The sequence below is a fragment of the Mangifera indica genome, chromosome 10 (assembly GCF_011075055.1).
Source record: "Mangifera indica cultivar Alphonso chromosome 10, CATAS_Mindica_2.1, whole genome shotgun sequence".
NCBI classification, from domain to species: domain Eukaryota; kingdom Viridiplantae; phylum Streptophyta; class Magnoliopsida; order Sapindales; family Anacardiaceae; genus Mangifera; species Mangifera indica.
The window spans coordinates 3,385,552-3,402,779 of record NC_058146.1 but is presented as its reverse complement, the minus strand read 5'-3'; the positions used below and the strand labels follow the sequence as shown (position 1 = coordinate 3,402,779).

Genomic DNA, 17,228 nt, shown 5'->3' with positions numbered 1-17,228 from the left:
ATATTCACATTTATGATACTTTTACTAATTTTTATATAATGTAAAAATTATACAATAATAAGTATTTTGTCTATGTTTTTACCTGTCACTTCTCCTCTCTCTACTTCCTCTTTATAAACAAGTTTTTAAAAGGAAAAAAAAAAAATCGAATCCTCCGTTTATCTTAAAGTCATAAAGTCCTCACCCATTATTTTGAATTTTAATAAATAAAATTATATCTATATTGACAATATTATTATTTATGTAGAAATTCACATCTTTGTTGAATAATTTTTTTAAAGATATTACTATATGAGATCTAATTAAGACTCTTTGAGAACCGCAAAACAACCTTCTATTTATAAATTATTAATTTGATATTGTCTAATCACTTATCCTAGTATCCAAGTCTTCAATCCATTGTAAACTTTAATTTAAAGAGTCAATTGGTGATTATCCGTTATCCTCTATGTATGATTGTACTTTAGAATACTCAGTTTGACTACATATCAATTAGCATACATAGTTTTATTGCATAACCAAAAGCAACAGATCTTAATATTATACACATTCGCTTATAAGACGTTATATCTTTTTGTTCAAATCAAGGTATCCCGAATTAGAAGACTTACAATCTCAAAAAGAATGGGCTCGAACCCACGTCAATGCAAAACTCAATTTTCCTTATTACAGAGGAGACAACCAGTTCAGAAAAATGTATGAAACTATGACCTCACTTTATCAAGCCTTGCCCTTAGTTCTTCTAATTCCTCATCATCTGCACCCTCTGCAATTGCTTCTTCCTGCAAAATAACAGTAGAACATAGTTTTAGGCTTCCTGATTATACCAGGTAAAGAGAACCAGAAACTGGGTTAAGTTATGCATACTTCATGCGAGGTGCTTGCTTGCTGGGCAGGCATCCTCACTCTCTCCTTCCTGACAGCTTCTGGAAGCTGTGCAGCTGTCTCACCGGCTATTTCTGTCAGGACCTTATCAACTTCTTCTTCAATTTCCTCTTCTATGTCATCCGAATCCAATGCTGTGTCAAGAGAGTCATTCACTATTTCTTCAATAACCCCAGCCTACAATCCACATTTATAAGGAGCTTCTTAAGACATCTTATTTTTCAACTGATATTCAAGAGAAGAACTACTATTTTCCTTATAAAAGAATAAGGAAAATAACGTATATGTAAGGAAATCAACAATCTGTGACAACAGCAACAACTGGAAAAAGAACCATAGGTTCTGTCATTGCCAAAAAGATCAAGGGCTCAATTTAAATTAACACTAAATGCAAAGATATGCTTACTTATTATATTATTAATTTTTTCACACTTCGATGAGAATACAAGCTAGATGGTCTGCCCATGAAAGACAATTTAATTTAAGGCAAGAACTTGACTATGATCAAACTTTTAAGCAGTTAATAAACCCTGAGTTTATTTACAGAAACAACACCAAAGTTGCTCATTAAAAACTCGAGTACACCGAAAGTAATTTCAGTGACAAAGTTTACATTGGTGATATTTCTCAGTTCAATAACTAATATACTGAATCCATAAAGACAGAACTAGGAATAGATCAGTAACACTGCTAACGTGAAAATTAAGAATCATACAAAATAATGAGGGTTTTGATAATTATTACCCAAGCAATAAAGAGCTTTGAATTAATAACTTGCTAGCAATCAGAAAATAAGTTACCTTAACCATTTCTTTGCTAAATTCCCGCATTGTGGCAGCCACTTCTGGAGCTTTCATAAGGTTATTGACAAGTTTCATGACCTCCGCACTCTTCTGTAGATGACCCACAGTACGGGCAATTGCTGTTCCCAGCCCAACACATGATAAAACATTATTGAGAAGTCGTGCAGAGGTACAGGAAGAGAATGTAAAAGAGAGCACAAAGAAAATAGTATGATTTTTCAATTAGATACTAGTTCCAACAGTTTACGCCATCAAGTCAAACAGGAAGAGCTCATCTCTTCAAGAAGATAACAAGAAAAGGAATCTAACCATTGCAATAACATTATAGGTTCTTAGAAATCGGTTAACTAGATTAATACACAGCAGTTTAATTCCAGATATATGGCATGAAATACATATGTGCAAAGTAGCAAACAAGAAAATGTTAAGATTTGAAAAATCATACCAACACTTTCGCCAAGATGCATTGATATTGAATTCAGTTGAGCCTTATTCTCATAAAGACGGTTCACAGCTTTTCTTGACATTAAAATTTCCTTAGCAAGTGCCTGAGATATGGTAGACAGTATGAAATGTTGAAACATATAAGAGATGAAATAACAATAAAGGTGCCTATCAAAAGATATGTACTAAGCACACATCAGAACTGCCTATTTGGCTGAAAAAACAAAAGATACCAGTGAATGCTTTCAAACTGACACTAGCGTACATGCAAGAAATTCTAACTGTAAGTTAGACTTCATAATTTCTTTCAACTAAAATTTGATTCCATTCTTACTGTTAACATCTGCATTTTCTTTGTTTTTGACCTGTGGTTCTCACTATTCTGTAACCTCTAGCCACCCTGTTCCTAATCCTAACTTCTCCACCAATAAAGATCTTGAAAAGATATCAAGGCAATTCACAGACTCAAACAAGGCTCAACTGAGTCACATCCATATGAAATCATTAACATCCTAGTTGCACACTCCCATTACCTTACTCCCCAATTACACCAACATTTTATCGAGGTTTTTTTTTTTTTTCAATTCTCTATAATAACAAAATTAACAACAGAACAACAAAAAAATAAACAAAACATAAAATTCAAAATTTAAAATCTCTAATATGTAAGACTTACAATACATGAACATAAGTGTATAAGGTTAAGTATAAAAACACTACAATTACCTGCATTTTCTTTGAGTTAAAGCGTACATAAAATGTCGAAAATTTCAATCAAATCAATGACATTTCCATCGAAAATATATGCAAAAAAGCACAAAATTAGATAATTATACCTTGGCAGAGCCCATGTCATTTCTCTTAGCAGCTTCTTTAATCGATTTCTGTACATTTTTCTCTTCTCTCTGGACATCTAAACCACAACATCGACAATAAAACAAACTATTGCATATCACAAAAATTCAAAAATTAGATTTAAAAGCATATTAACTAAAACAAGACTTGCCTCTGATCTGCCGTTCAATGTTGCGGCATTCTTGGCGGAGCTTTCTCTGCCAATCTCTCAATTGCTGCTGTGGATTTGGCTTAGGTTTTAACATACTCTTCACTTTATCCATAATCTCAAAACCGATGATTCCTATCCGTATCACAACAACAGTAGACTTCGAGGAAGAGAATGATTTGCGTAGGATCAAAGCTTTGTTATTTCCTCTATTTCCGCGTTCGTTCTGCTGGAAACCTGATAGAAAAAGGTCGTTTGCTGGAAAGAACGCTGTCGTTTCAACACAGTTAGCCGCGTTCAAATGTTATGGGTAGTTTTTGTTGACTTAGAATTGACCCCGTTGTCGTAGATTGATATATAAAAAATAATAATAATAATAATAATGTATAATTAATTCAAAGTGGTTTCTAAATAATAAATTAATAAGATGAAAATCATTAAGATTACTTATTTTGTATAACAATAATAATTATTTTGTATAAATAATCCTAATAAAAGAATACTTAAGTGATTATATAATTCACATTTTATTTAATTAAGATAATATTATAACAAAATTAAAATTAGTTTATTAATTTTTTAATACTTAAAATAGAAGTGATAATTAGATTAATTTTGTTAAATCACTTTGGTAATAAAAACTTAATGAAATCTCTTATTACAAAATAACAATAATAAAAAATAAATTACCGAAATAACCAAATATTAAGCCAAACCAAATGCCCTTAGATAATATAATAATGTTAGATAATCCCATAAATTAGAATCAACTTAAAACAACAATTACTCTATTAGAATTCAATTACCCAAACAGGAAAATTGCAAAACAAAAATAAAAAGTCTTCACTAATCGCTAGCACAATAATGTGATACAATTCTAAGGGGGGGAAATGAAGAATCAGCTACAAAATATGGTGCAGTGTGTAGTGCATCACAAAAGTTGGCTAGTCTCCTATCATTCTTCATCAGATTGTTGTTATCATTACCTAATCAAACAGCCCTGGATCCTGCCAAATATCAACCAAGAAGTCAACCATTTCCTGCAAAATCCACCATTTATGAGATTAACATAATCAGAAGTTAGCCAAAGCTACTACTGCAAATCAAGTTAGGGAATTCTGCTAAACGTAAGAGCCGAGTTTTATCAACTTTTTGTTTCTTTTGGGCATCTCCATAACACTTTTTAAAAATCTGCATAAATATTCTTATTTTCAACTTCTTGTCATTGGACTTTAAAATGTAAGCAATAAAAAGAAATTAAGGTGAGTGAGCTTCAGGAAAATAAGCTTACAGGTAAGGGGATCGGCTCGGGAAAAGGCCGATTATTACCGAGAAGCTCGTCATATGTCGTCGTCCAGCTGCAAATACAATTTACAGCAGTGTTGTTTTCATGTAGCAGCCAAATGAAAAAGAGGGAAAGAGACCAAAAAAACAGAAAAGGTTTCAGTAACATCTTTTTCATGTTGAGATTATTTCTCAAGTTGCTGGATCAGTATTTATTCATATTAAACATGTACTAAAAGTAAAACTTAGTATTATGTTAAGTTCGAAACAATTCCTGTAAGTGTCAATGGGAATCATGCAGCACTTGATTGAGGGCAAAACGTAAAAGCACCCCAAATTCTAATCAATTTTAAGCACACTTCTCATTCCCTTTATCTATTCATGCTAGAAGAATTATGATAACAAGAAAGATTCGATTCACAAATATTACTTGGGTGCCACAGCAACCCCGGCTACTCATAACAACAGCATCCAAGCATGCAAATGGTATAAAAGAATATCCATAATTACACCTTATAATTGGATCCTTGGCCATTTTTGGTTGTTGTTGAGACTGATCCCCTATCCACTTTCTTCTACTCTGATGCCAAGCAATTTCAGCTGCTTAAAAAATTCAACAAGGTTAAACTCAGAGAACTACAGTTCTAAACATCAACTACATATCAATGAAGAAAACTACAAGCCAAAAAATGTACTGGATCACTAAGCCTAAAAGAACAGCTATACATATATGGTTCTGTAAAAATTTATAGATATCCTTAATGTTTCCCTTTTAGTAAAAGCCTAGGACCAAAGAAGATTTTTTTATTCAAGAATTCTCAGAAAGATGGTAAAATGCAGATGCATACACATCTGAGCTGAGTGTGTCAATCACTCAGGTAACATCGATCTAAAAGCTCATGTCTTCATAATTATAGTCACCACGGTGGGAATATACAATACATTTAGTCAGATTAGTTTGCGCTAGTTGTCCTACAGGACCCTACAACACTTCAGTATATTCTTTTTGATGCAGAGTCATGTACATTCTACTGAGATAAGAACACAAATAACGTCCATAGACAAAATTTACAGAGGGGTTAAATCAGGACTTGAGGGCACAATTACTCAATTGTCTTTTTTGTTATTATGACACCAACCTAAATCGTGTCTCACCGAAGCCATCATAGAGTTGATCTGAATCAAAACAAATCACAGTAAGGACAACACTACTGGATTCAGTGTCAGTGGTGGGGCACCAGCAGTGCATTAAGAAACAACATAGGGTCTCAATGAACTGCCTTTCAGCATAGAATCAACATACTCCATATTAACTCAAGATGAGTCAATCCACCAATTTCATTGATCCTTATCATTTTTTTCAGTTTTCCTTTCTAAACTTTTCTCTCAAACTTTGTGACAAAAATTGTCATCATAGAATAGTATATTAGCCCAACTGACTTTGCTGACACGCATAGTAGCTAGACAAATTTCAGCACTCTGAACCTCAATTAGTGTTTCTTTTTCATGGAATTACTGGAAGTATGAAAAGACTCAAGCACAAGACTTACCATGATTTACAAATACAGAGGTGGTCACAACTTTTTCCGCAGGCTTAACTTCCTTAGAAGATGTGGAACAATTCATAGGTTGCTTCTCATTTAAATGGGAATTTCCAGCTTTCACCTCCATTTGCTCCATACTGAAAGACCATTCCCTTCTGCAAAGACACGATGAAAGATAACAAGTGTTACTTTTTGCAAATCCTCGAGGACCAGTTAAAACATATGGCTAATTTGAGAGTAGAAAGACTTCCACAAAACCACCGCTTGGCACAAAATAGCACTTCAACATGACAAACAGATAAGAGCAGAAACAAACATTACACAAATTTTCAGTACAGATTTGGCTCATAATAAAGAAATAATAATTCTACTTTCTATGAAGAAAGTGACAAATTTTTTCCATTTTCGGCATTTTACATTAAGCAAACTTTACTTGATTTTACAAATTATTAACACCAATAGCAAACAAATTACTTCTTCTTCTTTAAATCTAAACCGATATATTCATAAGGGCATAACCCAGATTCAACGTTTCTTTACCCCAAATTTAACTAGCAAAAACGTATTTTCATCATTCAATGATCCAAAAACCTCAATATTCCGATCTCAAATATCATTCAGAGAACAAATTGAAGAACCATTTTTCACCTTCCAAAAACCAAAACATAATATTCATTTTCCTCATTTCAAAATTTTCAACTAATTGTGTTTAACTATCAAAACAAACACATCCTCAACAAAGAGGGAAAAAAAAAAATAAATCTCACATCATTATTAAACAACACAATGAATAATAAAAAAAAAACAAACCAAGTAAACAGACCTCATTTCAGATTCAAGAGATTCGAACATAAATATACCAATAATGCAAGTAAAAAAATTTAAAAAAAAAAAAACCTCAGGCCATACCTTGTAGCGGATAATTTGTTTATCTATGGTAACATAATCCAATTTAAGCTGCAGCTAAATGTGATATCTGTAGTCAGATTTTGATATCAATATTAATTTTGACAAGTAATTTAACAAAAAGTTTGCTTCTTTTTGTACGTTTCTTCGATTCTTGTTTTGTCGGCTTTACGTTCTTGTTTCTGTGTTCTGTGTTTCTGGTTCTAGTTTTCCAGTTCTCTGTTTTTCCTTCTTGTTGACGTGGATTTGACATGGATTTGGGTGTAATGTCTTTGTAATACCTTTCTGACAATTTTATTTTATTACTTGGATATGGATGTTTTGGTTGGCATAAAACAAACAATAAAACCGTGCTTAGGGGTTGCTCCTAGAGCTGGATTCAAACTGAGTCAAGCTCAAACTTAACTCAGTTCACATATAGCTAAGCTTGAATTCGAGCTCAAGTTCGTTGAGCTTGTAGAAGCTAAGTTTGAACTCGATTTGAATCAGTTCGACTCATTTTTCGTTATTAAAACGACTCGTTTTAAAACATATTTATCAAAACGATGTTGTTTTGTATCAAAATTTTTAATGGAAAAATCTGGTGAGTAACTCAAGTTCGGCTAGGGTTGGCTAGTTCAGGGCTCATTCGAGCCAACCTCGAGCTCGAACGAGTTCAGTTCGAGTCTAGCCCTAGTTGCTCCCTAACAACTTTCATAAGTTCAAGTTTGAATTTGAGTCAATTAAGTCTGAAATAAATTTAGTTTAAGTGAATTTAAACACGAACTTCAATTAGAGTTTAAAAGTGTTTGATTCATCAAACTCATAAATTTAAAAAAATTTAATATAAATCGATTTAAATAATGTTATTTTGATCAATATACATTAAAACGATATTATTTTAATATTAAATCAAGCTCAAAACTCAATTTAAGTTTGAATTCGAGCTCAACTCTTTTCGAACGAGTTAAGCTCAAATACCTTTGAATCGAGCTTGACAAGCTCAAGTTTCAATAAGTTTAAGCTTGATTCGGTTTAAATTTAATCCTACTCACGTATATTTTGATTAATTAAATTTTTAAATGATATTCATCTAATAATTAAATAAATTTGAATTAAAAATAAATTAATATTTAATTATATTATTTTATATTATTTAAATATTTTATTCAATATTTAGAAGTAAATGCACATAAAATTATTATTATTATCAAACAATAATTACAAAGTTTTCTTTAGGTAAATATAGTATATGTTCATGAAGACCAATTTAAAAAATCATTATTGACTTTTAAAGAACCATTAAGAAAATTGAATTGCTATTATGGGTTAGAAAATGGATGGCAAGAAAAGGTTTAAATAAAAAAAACACTAAATTTAAACCTTTTTATGTGCATATACTAAGTTAATTACCCTTTCATATTTCATTGAATCATCACTTACCTCCTCATATTAGTTTCATCATTAGATTTTACAATTAAAGAAAGATGAAAGATGATTTTTCCAAATCTAAAGGGAGATTATTGATCATTTTGTGATGCCTTATGGGCATTTAATCTTTCATAAAAGTCATGGGAAGTGAGAGATAATAACTATAAAATTAAATTTCAATATTTAGAGAATTAAATTTGTAGTTTTTATCATTTTTGAAAAATGGAAAGTAAAGTTGTATATGTGATTTAAATAAAAGGAGTATTGATATACTTGGCATGTTAAAAGTTTATGTTCACTTCTTAACTAAAGAAAACTTGGGTAAGTTTGTGAGTTTTAGAACAAATATTAATTACCAACAACTTACTTTGTACCAATTCTTTGAATTCAATACATTTATAAAAACATTTAAATGTATTAAGTGTTATTTCACGTAATATTATTATTTCATTAACAAAGTTTAAATTTTGATTAAAAAATATTATTTATATTTGATATTGGGAGAAAAAATATTGTTTATGTTTACTTAGGGCGGAAAAGTATTTTAATACAAAATTCAATTCTAAGTATTTTATTAGTCAGTTTAAAAAACAGAATTAGATTAGAGATGACAATAAGTCAAATTAGATTATATATAATTGATTCTTGTATAGTCCACTAGATTTATATATTAGCTCATGTCAAGGTCTATTATTTGACAGGTTTTTGTATTTGATCGAAATAATAAAATCTCAAGGTTTGAGACATAGTCTAAGATCTCTTAGCCATATCTCTGTGGGTTCTTAACGGGTAACCTGAAAAATAAATTTATTTAGTTTTTAATAATATAAAATAAAAAATTTTAATTATTTTAGTTCATTATAATAATAGACAATGTTGGATGGGTCAATTGATAAAAAAATAATTGAATCGACCCACAAATCTTTCTCACTCCTATTGGGTCTAAACAGATCAAGCCCAAAAAGGCGTGCCCTTGCCAACCCACCATTTAACACCTCTAAACCGATCCCCCAGTCAGTTCAAGAGAGAATCTCCATTTTTCTTGCGTCAGAGAGCCACGTGGCAACAAGCTAAGGCATCCAAGTAACAGCTGATTGAACATGTACTTACACGCAGCTGCCACGTTTCACACTAACCTCCCAAGCTTTACACGTGTCCAACTGGCCGTTACACCTGGCTACCCTTCCACCGCATTACCATTATACTGCTCCTTTTAAATTCTTTCAAGGACAAAAGAGGAATTTCAGTCGCCAAAAATGCAACTTTTAACGCTCTCTTTCACTTCGTTTCAGAGCAAGCAAGCAGAGCGACGAACAAACAGCAATACCCAGTAGAAGAAGATGACACTGGCAAAATTACAAGCTCTAACGTGCGCAGTGCGTGTTACAATAATAACCTACGCACTCACGTTCTCTTCAGTTTCATCTCTTCACGTTAATGACGCCCCACAGAACCCTACAATACTCCAAGTCACAGACGATTCCAATTCCTTTCTCTCCAGAAACGCTCTTCTGGGTACTGCTACGGAGCAGAAATTCAAGTCTTTCATTCAAAAGTACGGGAAAAATTACTCTACCAGAGAGGAGTACGTGCACCGCTTGCGGATATTCGCGAAGAACATGATGAAGGCAGCTCAGCATCAGCTGCTTGATCCCACGGCGGTCCATGGGGTGACTCCTTTCTCCGATTTGTCTGAGGAGGAGTTTGAGAGATTTTACACAGGGATGAGAGGCGGGCCAGCTGGTGGGGGTGACGTTGAGGATGTGAAGATGATGGACAATTTGGAAGTGGATGATTTGCCTGAGAGCTTTGATTGGAGAGAAAAGGGTGCCGTTACTGAGGTCAAGATGCAGGTATATTGTACATTTTTTTTCTGTTTTCTTTATACTGTTAAAATCTCTGAGTTAATCAGCTGGTTGAAATACAACTTATGGATGAGCAGAAATTAGGCTTCACGGAACTAATTTTGTAAATCTAGGAAGCACAATTTCTGAGTTTCCAAAACGTTTTTGTTTCCAGAATGTTTTAGGGTTTTGAAAATATAAAAAATTTTAAAACGCAATTCGGGAAAGGAAATTCTTTTTCTTATTGTTTTAATCTATTAAAAATCAATTTCATGTCTTATTCTATTTTTTTCATAATTTTCAACCTTAACTCTGATCCCCTCCTCTTGGGTATATAAAACTTCTTTTCTGTCAGCTGTGTTAAAACTCATCTTCTCTCAATCTCCAATCTCTCCAACTGTCAAAAATAGTTTCATCATATTTGATATACATTGACTATTTAATTATAGATCAACAAATGAAGTTAATTGAATGAACACTTTATTGTTATTAAAAAATTATTATATATTACATTTTTTCATAAAATTTGGTATTTATAAAACCTCCATAATTTTTATATTTATACACTTCTCCCGTTTTTGTTCTTATATTAAAAGAAACATTTTAGCATTTTTGTTTTCGCATTTTCGTTTCTGTGCTACATGGCTGTGCATTTTTACTGGTTAGTGACGGCAAAGCTTGAATTTTGATGCAGGGCACGTGTGGATCATGCTGGGCTTTTAGCACCACCGGAGCTGTTGAAGGAGCCAACTTCGTTGCAACTGGGAAGCTTCTTAATCTCAGCGAGCAGCAGCTCGTCGACTGCGACCACACGGTTAGGTTCTACTGGATCTTTTAATAATGCATACTTCATTGATAAAGCTACAGTGGCCTTCATATAAGTAATTTGCAGTGTGATGCCAAGGACAAAAAGGAATGTGATAATGGCTGCTATGGAGGCCTTATGACAAACGCCTGCAAATATTTGATCGAGGTTGGAGGACTTGAAGAGGAAAGTTCATACCCCTGCACTGGAATAGGAGGTGAATGCAAGTTCAATCCTGGGAAAGTAGCTGTAAAAGTTGTGAATTTTACCAATATTCCTGTCGACGAGCAACAAATCGCCTCACATTTAGTTCATCACGGCCCCCTAGCAAGTGAGTTTGAACTTGATCAAGGCTTCGGCATATTCATTTACGGAAACAATGATAATCGAAAAAATGTTTGATGTAGTTGGACTGAATGCGGTGTTTATGCAAACTTACATTGGGGGTGTGTCGTGCCCGCTCATCTGCGGCAAGCGATGGATCAACCACGGTGTTTTACTTGTCGGATACGGTGCCCATGGGTTCTCCATTCTAAGGCTGGTCAATCAGCCGTACTGGATCATCAAGAATTCATGGGGCAAGCAGTGGGGATAAAATGGGTACTATCGGCTTTGTCGTGGTCGGGGGATGTGTGGAATGAACACTATGGTTTCTGCTGCAGTCACTCAAATCTCCTAAGAAAAAATTAGTCATTTTTTATGATTTTCTGATGTTTAGAATAATACGCATCATTATATAGACATACATCTTATATTAGTGGTTTTTTTCTTTTTTTCAATTATCGGATAAAATATTGATCAAATTAATTTAAAGTACAGTAATTAAATATATAATATTATGAATTAAGATTTTATAAATATAATAAACTCTCAACATAAAGTTTTTTTTACTCGTCTTCCTATGTAATAGTGTTTTAATACTGAATTATGTTTAGTGGGTGATTTTTAATGCACCTCGCGAACAGGTGGGCGGGTTGGGTGTCAAACAGGCATTAATTTAGTAGGCCCTTGAAATTAGGATTCAGGCCACAGCCACCAAATTACGCATTAAATCAAGTTCACCTCCTGTTACCTGAAAATTTTTCCTTTGAATGTTTTATCAAGAAATGCAGATGGGAAATTCTGGCTCAAACTCTGAAGGCCCCACATTGGAAAACAAATTCAAACTTGGTTCGATAATTCAATTTGTTTTTAATATTAAATGGTCGCCATGCCTATGCATGTAGGTTGAATCAACCCACAACACGGTTTGGCTTTTTCTGGGGCAACTGCTATGGGGACAGGGTCTGCAACGATAGTAGACTATATCAGGCATTCGAGCCATGCAGACCGTGTCAAGGCCTTGGGCTGTGGGGACATGGTCTGCAACCATACTGAACTATATCGGACAGAAGAATTAAAAGATCATAATTTTGTGCATCAGTTTGTGAAAGTATATAAGTCGGTCCAATAAAAGTTTAACACGACATGATTTAGAAGGACTTGAGTTGTGTCGTGGGCCCTTTTCCTCTGATGGATCAACACAGCCTATTTTATAGTGAGCTTTGGCTCGACATGATTTAGGTGTGACAGGCCAAGTCGAGGCAAACCTGATCGATTACACACCTCTACTCCAAACCTAATGATTAAAATAAAATTTTTATTTTAAAATTATTTAATATATAATAATTTATTTGTATGTTTATATATTTGTGTGTGTGTGTGTGTATATATATATATATATATATAATGTGATGGTTGTTACTATATAATAAGGTCGATGGAAACTATGAAAGATTAGGTGAAAATGTTGGCGGGTTTGTATCATATCGTAAATCAGATATGACATCATTTACATTTCGTAGGCTTTTGTATGCTTCCACTTTTGACATTATTATCAAAGGAATTTCTTGCTCATCTAGAGATTTTCTTCTCTGTTTAACCCTGAATTATTGGTGAATATTTATGTGCATTATGTGGCTCAAGACTTTTCCATTTGGATGAGGTGATTTTCCACCGCATATAATATTCATTAGATGTGGCCCACAAATAATTTTAGATTGCTCAAAATCCCATAAAATATTACCAATTTGACGGGCAACAAACACATCATCTTACCCTTACATCTGGATGAAAAGTAATTAGGCACAATTTCCCCATTGGATTTTTCTTATTTCTAATTAAATTCATCTGTTTTACTTAATAAATTAATTAGAATTTTCATTATTTAACAATTAATTTGAATTTAAAAACTCTTATTTTTATAAACAAAATTTGAACGTTTAACCGTATATCCTAAATTTTTTACCAACAAAAATCTACCATTTACAATTTCAACACAAAAATAACACTTTAATCTAATAAATAACCATTTTTTATCCACTGACAACCAATTTCGAACTTAAAAACTTAATATTGATTACAAAAATTAAATATTTTAAACAAAAATAAAAATCATCACAATAAACATTAAAATTTTGAATAAATTAATTAATACTAGCCTTTTGACTCATTTTGTAGATGAATTTATCTAAAAAATGAATGAAAAATCAAAATATTTGGAACTTTGACAATTATAGTAGATAGCATGAGCGATTTGAATTGAGTCAACATTTGTCATACCACCTTTATATAATCGGACAATTTCAGCAAAACCAATTTTCTTGATTATATCCGTTTAATGCCTAGAGTTATGACTAATTCCGCTGAAATTATCTTATTTTAATTATTTCCTATGATTAAAACACCTCTGTTGCATGTCCATCTCCTCAAATTAATTAACAATTGATTGGTTAAGTACCAAACAAAGAAAAATACATTTGTAATTCTGGTTAAGAAGAAAATATCTTGTTGGTGTTTGTATAAATATCTTGGGCTAGGGAACTTTGTAAAGGAAAGTTTTATATCTTTTTTAATTTATTTAATTTAATAATTATAAAATTAATTATTAGATTTAAATTTTTTTTTATTTAATGTGATTGATTTAATTTCAAATATAATGATTTAATTCGATTAAAATTTTTTGTTAAAAAAAAAATTAAAGTTCGAAAACAATCAAATAGTGTCGGTGGTAATGCTAAATAAACTATTATATTTTTTTGAACCCAAAAATGTTGATTATATTTATAATAAAGTCATAAGTCAATTTTCTAAATCCGAACCGAATGTCAGTCTGATGAAGCAGGTAGTCTTGCGTAACTGATGGTCGGACCATTAAGTCTCCCTATTACACTTTGATCTCAAGTTCCTAGTTTGTCACAACCTTCATTTACTTAGCATCCACATTTTGGCTATAGTTTGGTTATTTCAAGAATCAAACGGTCAAATTCTAAAAATTAATAAAATTAGTAAAATATTAAAATTAAAAAAAATTAAATTTAAACTTCTGTCATGTTACTGTATTTCAAATTTATCTCTCTCTAATACAGATAAAGTTTGGTTAAAAAAAAAAATGGACTATTTCCAATTTTGCATAGGCCAAAGGATTATTTTCTATTGAAAGTATTCTCTAATCTCAATTCCTCACCTCTTAACTTTAAAAATTTTATTTATTCATTAATGAACGGTTAAAATCAATGAAATTTGAACTCTTTAAATTTTTTTTTTCTCTTCGAGACTCTAAAAAATAATTATTTTTCCTATAGATAATGTTTTACAAAATATATTTTCTTTTCTAGGATTTAGTTTTCAAATTTTAGTATTTTCTCTAATGTTATTACCGACAATCTTTCATTTTCAAAGTTTCATTTTTTTTATAATATTTTTCTTCTCAAATAGATATTTGATCTATGTCAAACCAAATTAAAAAAAAAAAAAACTTTGTCAAATCAAATTAAAAAAAAAAAAAACTTTGTTAGAAAGATAAAACCCTTTGTCTGTCCAGTTTTGCATAATATTATGATACAATAGTGCAAGAAATTAAAGGAAGAGAGGGACTCATTGTTTGTGGTCCAAAAAATTTGTTGTGGAAACTAAGAAACTAAATTGTCACGTTTACAACCTGGAAAAGTTCTACAGAGTGCTCGTTCTTATCAAATTTGTTTGCGCTCGTACCACACATGACAAGAACAGCTGATGTGATCGTGATTACCCAAAAAAATCTTCTGCAGAAATCAGTGAACAACATGTCAAAAGTCGTCTCCGTCAAAAAGTTTGTGATAAAAGTCCATGGAAAAATTATTAAATCTAAAAAAGGGTTAGCACGAAATTTTAAAAATTATTTTAAAATTTTAAATATATTAAATTAATAATTTTTTTAATTTAAAAAATAATAAATATTTAATTTTTTATATAAAAATAATTCACATATTTTAAATTTAAAGAGAATTAAATGATTTTCTTTAACCGCCTTTGAATTTACCTTGAATAAGTTGTCGTTGTTTCATATGTTCAGAAAGCATTTGGATAAGCTTTAATCAATTTGAATTTAAAAACTCTTATTTTTATAAACAAAATTTGACAATTTTACCGTATATCCTAAATTTTTTACCAACAAAAATCTACCATTTTCCAAATAAAAATTACAATTTCAACACAAAAATAACGCTTTAATCTAATAAATAACCATTTTTTATCCACTAACAACCAATTTCAAACTTAAAAACTTAATATTGATTACAAAAATTAAATATTTTAAAACAAAATAAAAATCATCACAATAAACATTAAAAATTTGAAAAAATTAATTAATACTAGCCTTTTGACTCATTTTTTAAATGAATTTATCTATAAAAAAAATGAAAAATCAAAATATTTGGAACTTTGACAATTATGAATTGTGTCAACATTTGTCATACCACCTTTATATAATCGGACAATTTCAGCAAAACCAATTTTCTTGATTATATCCGTTTAATTCCGCTGAAATTATCTTATTTTAATTATTTTCCTATGATTAAAACACCCGTGCTGCATGTCCATCTCCAAAAATTAATTAACAATTGATTGGTTAACTACCAAACAAAGAAAAATACATTTGTAATTCTGATTAAGAAGAAAATGTCTTGTTGGTATTTGTATAAGTATCTTGGGCTAGGGGAACTTAGTAAAGGAAAATTTTATATATTTTTTGATTTATCTAATTTAATAATTATAAAATTAATTATTAGGTTTAAGATTTATTTTATTTTATATGATTGATTTGATTTTGAATATAATGATTTAGTTCGACTAAAATTTCTTGTTAAAAAAATTCTATATTTTAATTTTTAATTTTTTTGCACTTCCTCAAAATTTAAATTGTATATATTAAAGGGCTTAATTTTTTTTTTTATTATTTTTCTCAAAGTAACAGTATGTGAACACGAAGTATAGATCTAAAGAATCAAAGGCTGAAATCAAAGTTGGAAAACAATCAAATAGTGTCGGTGGTTATGCCAAATAAACAATTATATTTTTTTGAACCCAAAAAATTTTGATTATTTTTATAATAAAGTTATAAGTCAATTTCCTAAATCCGAGCCGAATGTCGGTCTGACGAAGTAGGTAGCCTTGCCGAATTGATGGCCGGATCATTAAGTCTCCCTTACTACACTCTGTTCTCAAATTCCTAGTTTGGCACGACCTTGATTTATTTAACATCGACATTTTGGCTATATTTTGGTCAAATTTTACGAATTAGTAAAATTAATAAAATATTAAAATTAAAAAAAATTTTGAATTTAAATTTTTATCATATTATTATATCTCAAATTTATCTATCTATCTAATACAGATAAAATTCAGTTAAAAAAAAATCAAGTGAACTATTCCCAATTTTGCATAAGCCAAAGGATTATTTTCTAGGCCAAACGACTATTTCCCACCCAAGGTATGTTGTAATGACAAATTTTCACTCTTTAACTATGAAAACACCAAATACCTACCCATAACCAGTTAAAAATAACGGTGATAAGGGTAAAATCGTTATTTTCTCTATAATATTAAAAAATAAACTAAAATTTAATCTATCTTACCCCCCCTAAACTTTGAAAACTAAAATTTTTCCCCAGCCTAAGTTTTAAAAAATTACAGTTTCACCTTAGAGTTTGGTTTTGAAATCTCCGACGACCTCTCCAACTCTTCGTCTCTCAAGGCGTCTCTGACGCCGATCGACCTTCCAAATGGGAAGAAAGAGATCACCGAAAGGAGAGGATGCCTCAAGAGGGAGAGGTCGTCGGCAATGGAGCCGGAGAGGTCGCCGAAGATTTCAAAACCAAACCCTAGGGTGAAACTACCATTTTTTAAAACTTAGGCTGGGGAAAATTTTAGTTTTCAAAGTTTAGGGGGGTAAAAAGAGATAAAATTTTCAAGCGTTAGGATTCTGTTAAATTTAACCGGCTA

The 17,228-nt window shown here is 31.3% G+C and overlaps 3 protein-coding genes across 6 annotated transcripts; 1 reads left to right on the top strand and 2 right to left on the bottom strand.

Moving 5' to 3' along the window:
• Positions 1-482: 482 nt before the first annotated feature.
• On the bottom strand, positions 483-3,404 carry LOC123227680 (vacuolar protein sorting-associated protein 24 homolog 1-like). Its single transcript, XM_044652779.1, has 6 exons — positions 3,139-3,404; positions 2,969-3,045; positions 2,134-2,236; positions 1,686-1,807; positions 868-1,062; positions 483-782 (listed from the first exon to the last, which is right to left on the bottom strand). The coding sequence occupies exons 1-6, from the start codon at positions 3,248-3,250 to the stop codon at positions 705-707; spliced, it is 687 nt and encodes a 228-aa protein (XP_044508714.1). The 5' UTR covers positions 3,251-3,404; the 3' UTR covers positions 483-704.
• Positions 3,405-3,840: 436 nt separating this feature from the next.
• LOC123227337 lies at positions 3,841-7,155 on the bottom strand. Of its 4 annotated transcripts, none has more exons than XM_044652104.1 (5): positions 6,873-7,155; positions 5,970-6,118; positions 4,932-5,022; positions 4,427-4,493; positions 3,841-4,142 (listed from the first exon to the last, which is right to left on the bottom strand). In XM_044652104.1, exons 2-5 carry the CDS (start codon positions 6,097-6,099, stop codon positions 4,122-4,124), a joined length of 309 nt encoding a protein of 102 aa, XP_044508039.1. In that variant the 5' UTR covers positions 6,100-6,118; positions 6,873-7,155; the 3' UTR covers positions 3,841-4,121. The 4 variants fall into 4 exon arrangements, with proteins under 4 accessions (XP_044508039.1, XP_044508040.1, XP_044508037.1 ...); XM_044652105.1 differs by having other exon boundaries at positions 4,932-5,019; positions 6,873-7,149; XM_044652102.1 differs by having other exon boundaries at positions 3,841-4,175; positions 6,873-7,146.
• Positions 7,156-9,527: 2,372 nt separating this feature from the next.
• LOC123227302 (probable cysteine protease RD19D) lies at positions 9,528-11,685 on the top strand. Its single transcript, XM_044652045.1, has 4 exons — positions 9,528-10,132; positions 10,818-10,937; positions 11,016-11,259; positions 11,336-11,685. The coding sequence occupies exons 1-4, from the start codon at positions 9,620-9,622 to the stop codon at positions 11,521-11,523; spliced, it is 1,065 nt and encodes a 354-aa protein (XP_044507980.1). The 5' UTR covers positions 9,528-9,619; the 3' UTR covers positions 11,524-11,685.
• The last annotated feature ends 5,543 nt before the right edge of the window (positions 11,686-17,228 follow it).

What these genes read in the sequence shown, in the direction of transcription:
- LOC123227680 (XM_044652779.1), bottom strand. Translation starts at nt 3,250, where the DNA reads ATGGATAAAGTGAAGAGTATGTTAAAACCTAAGCCAAATCCACAGCAG. An exon ending in CATTGAACGGCAGATCAGAG is followed by an intron (nt 3,046 to 3,138) that starts GCAAGTCTTGTT and finishes GTTGTGGTTTAG; the next exon opens with ATGTCCAGAGAGAAGAGAAA. An exon ending in AAGCAAGCACCTCGCATGAA is followed by an intron (nt 783 to 867) that starts GTATGCATAACT and finishes GTTATTTTGCAG; the next exon opens with GAAGAAGCAATTGCAGAGGG.
- LOC123227337 (XM_044652102.1), bottom strand. Translation starts at nt 6,099, where the DNA reads ATGGAGCAAATGGAGGTGAAAGCTGGAAATTCCCATTTAAATGAGAAG. An exon ending in CTCTGTATTTGTAAATCATG is followed by an intron (nt 5,023 to 5,969) that starts GTAAGTCTTGTG and finishes GAATTTTTTAAG; the next exon opens with CAGCTGAAATTGCTTGGCAT. An exon ending in GCCAAGGATCCAATTATAAG is followed by an intron (nt 4,494 to 4,931) that starts GTGTAATTATGG and finishes TTGTATTTGCAG; the next exon opens with CTGGACGACGACATATGACG.
- LOC123227302 (XM_044652045.1), top strand. Translation starts at nt 9,620, where the DNA reads ATGACACTGGCAAAATTACAAGCTCTAACGTGCGCAGTGCGTGTTACA. An exon ending in TCGTCGACTGCGACCACACG is followed by an intron (nt 10,938 to 11,015) that starts GTTAGGTTCTAC and finishes AGTAATTTGCAG; the next exon opens with TGTGATGCCAAGGACAAAAA. An exon ending in TCATCACGGCCCCCTAGCAA is followed by an intron (nt 11,260 to 11,335) that starts GTGAGTTTGAAC and finishes TGTTTGATGTAG; the next exon opens with TTGGACTGAATGCGGTGTTT.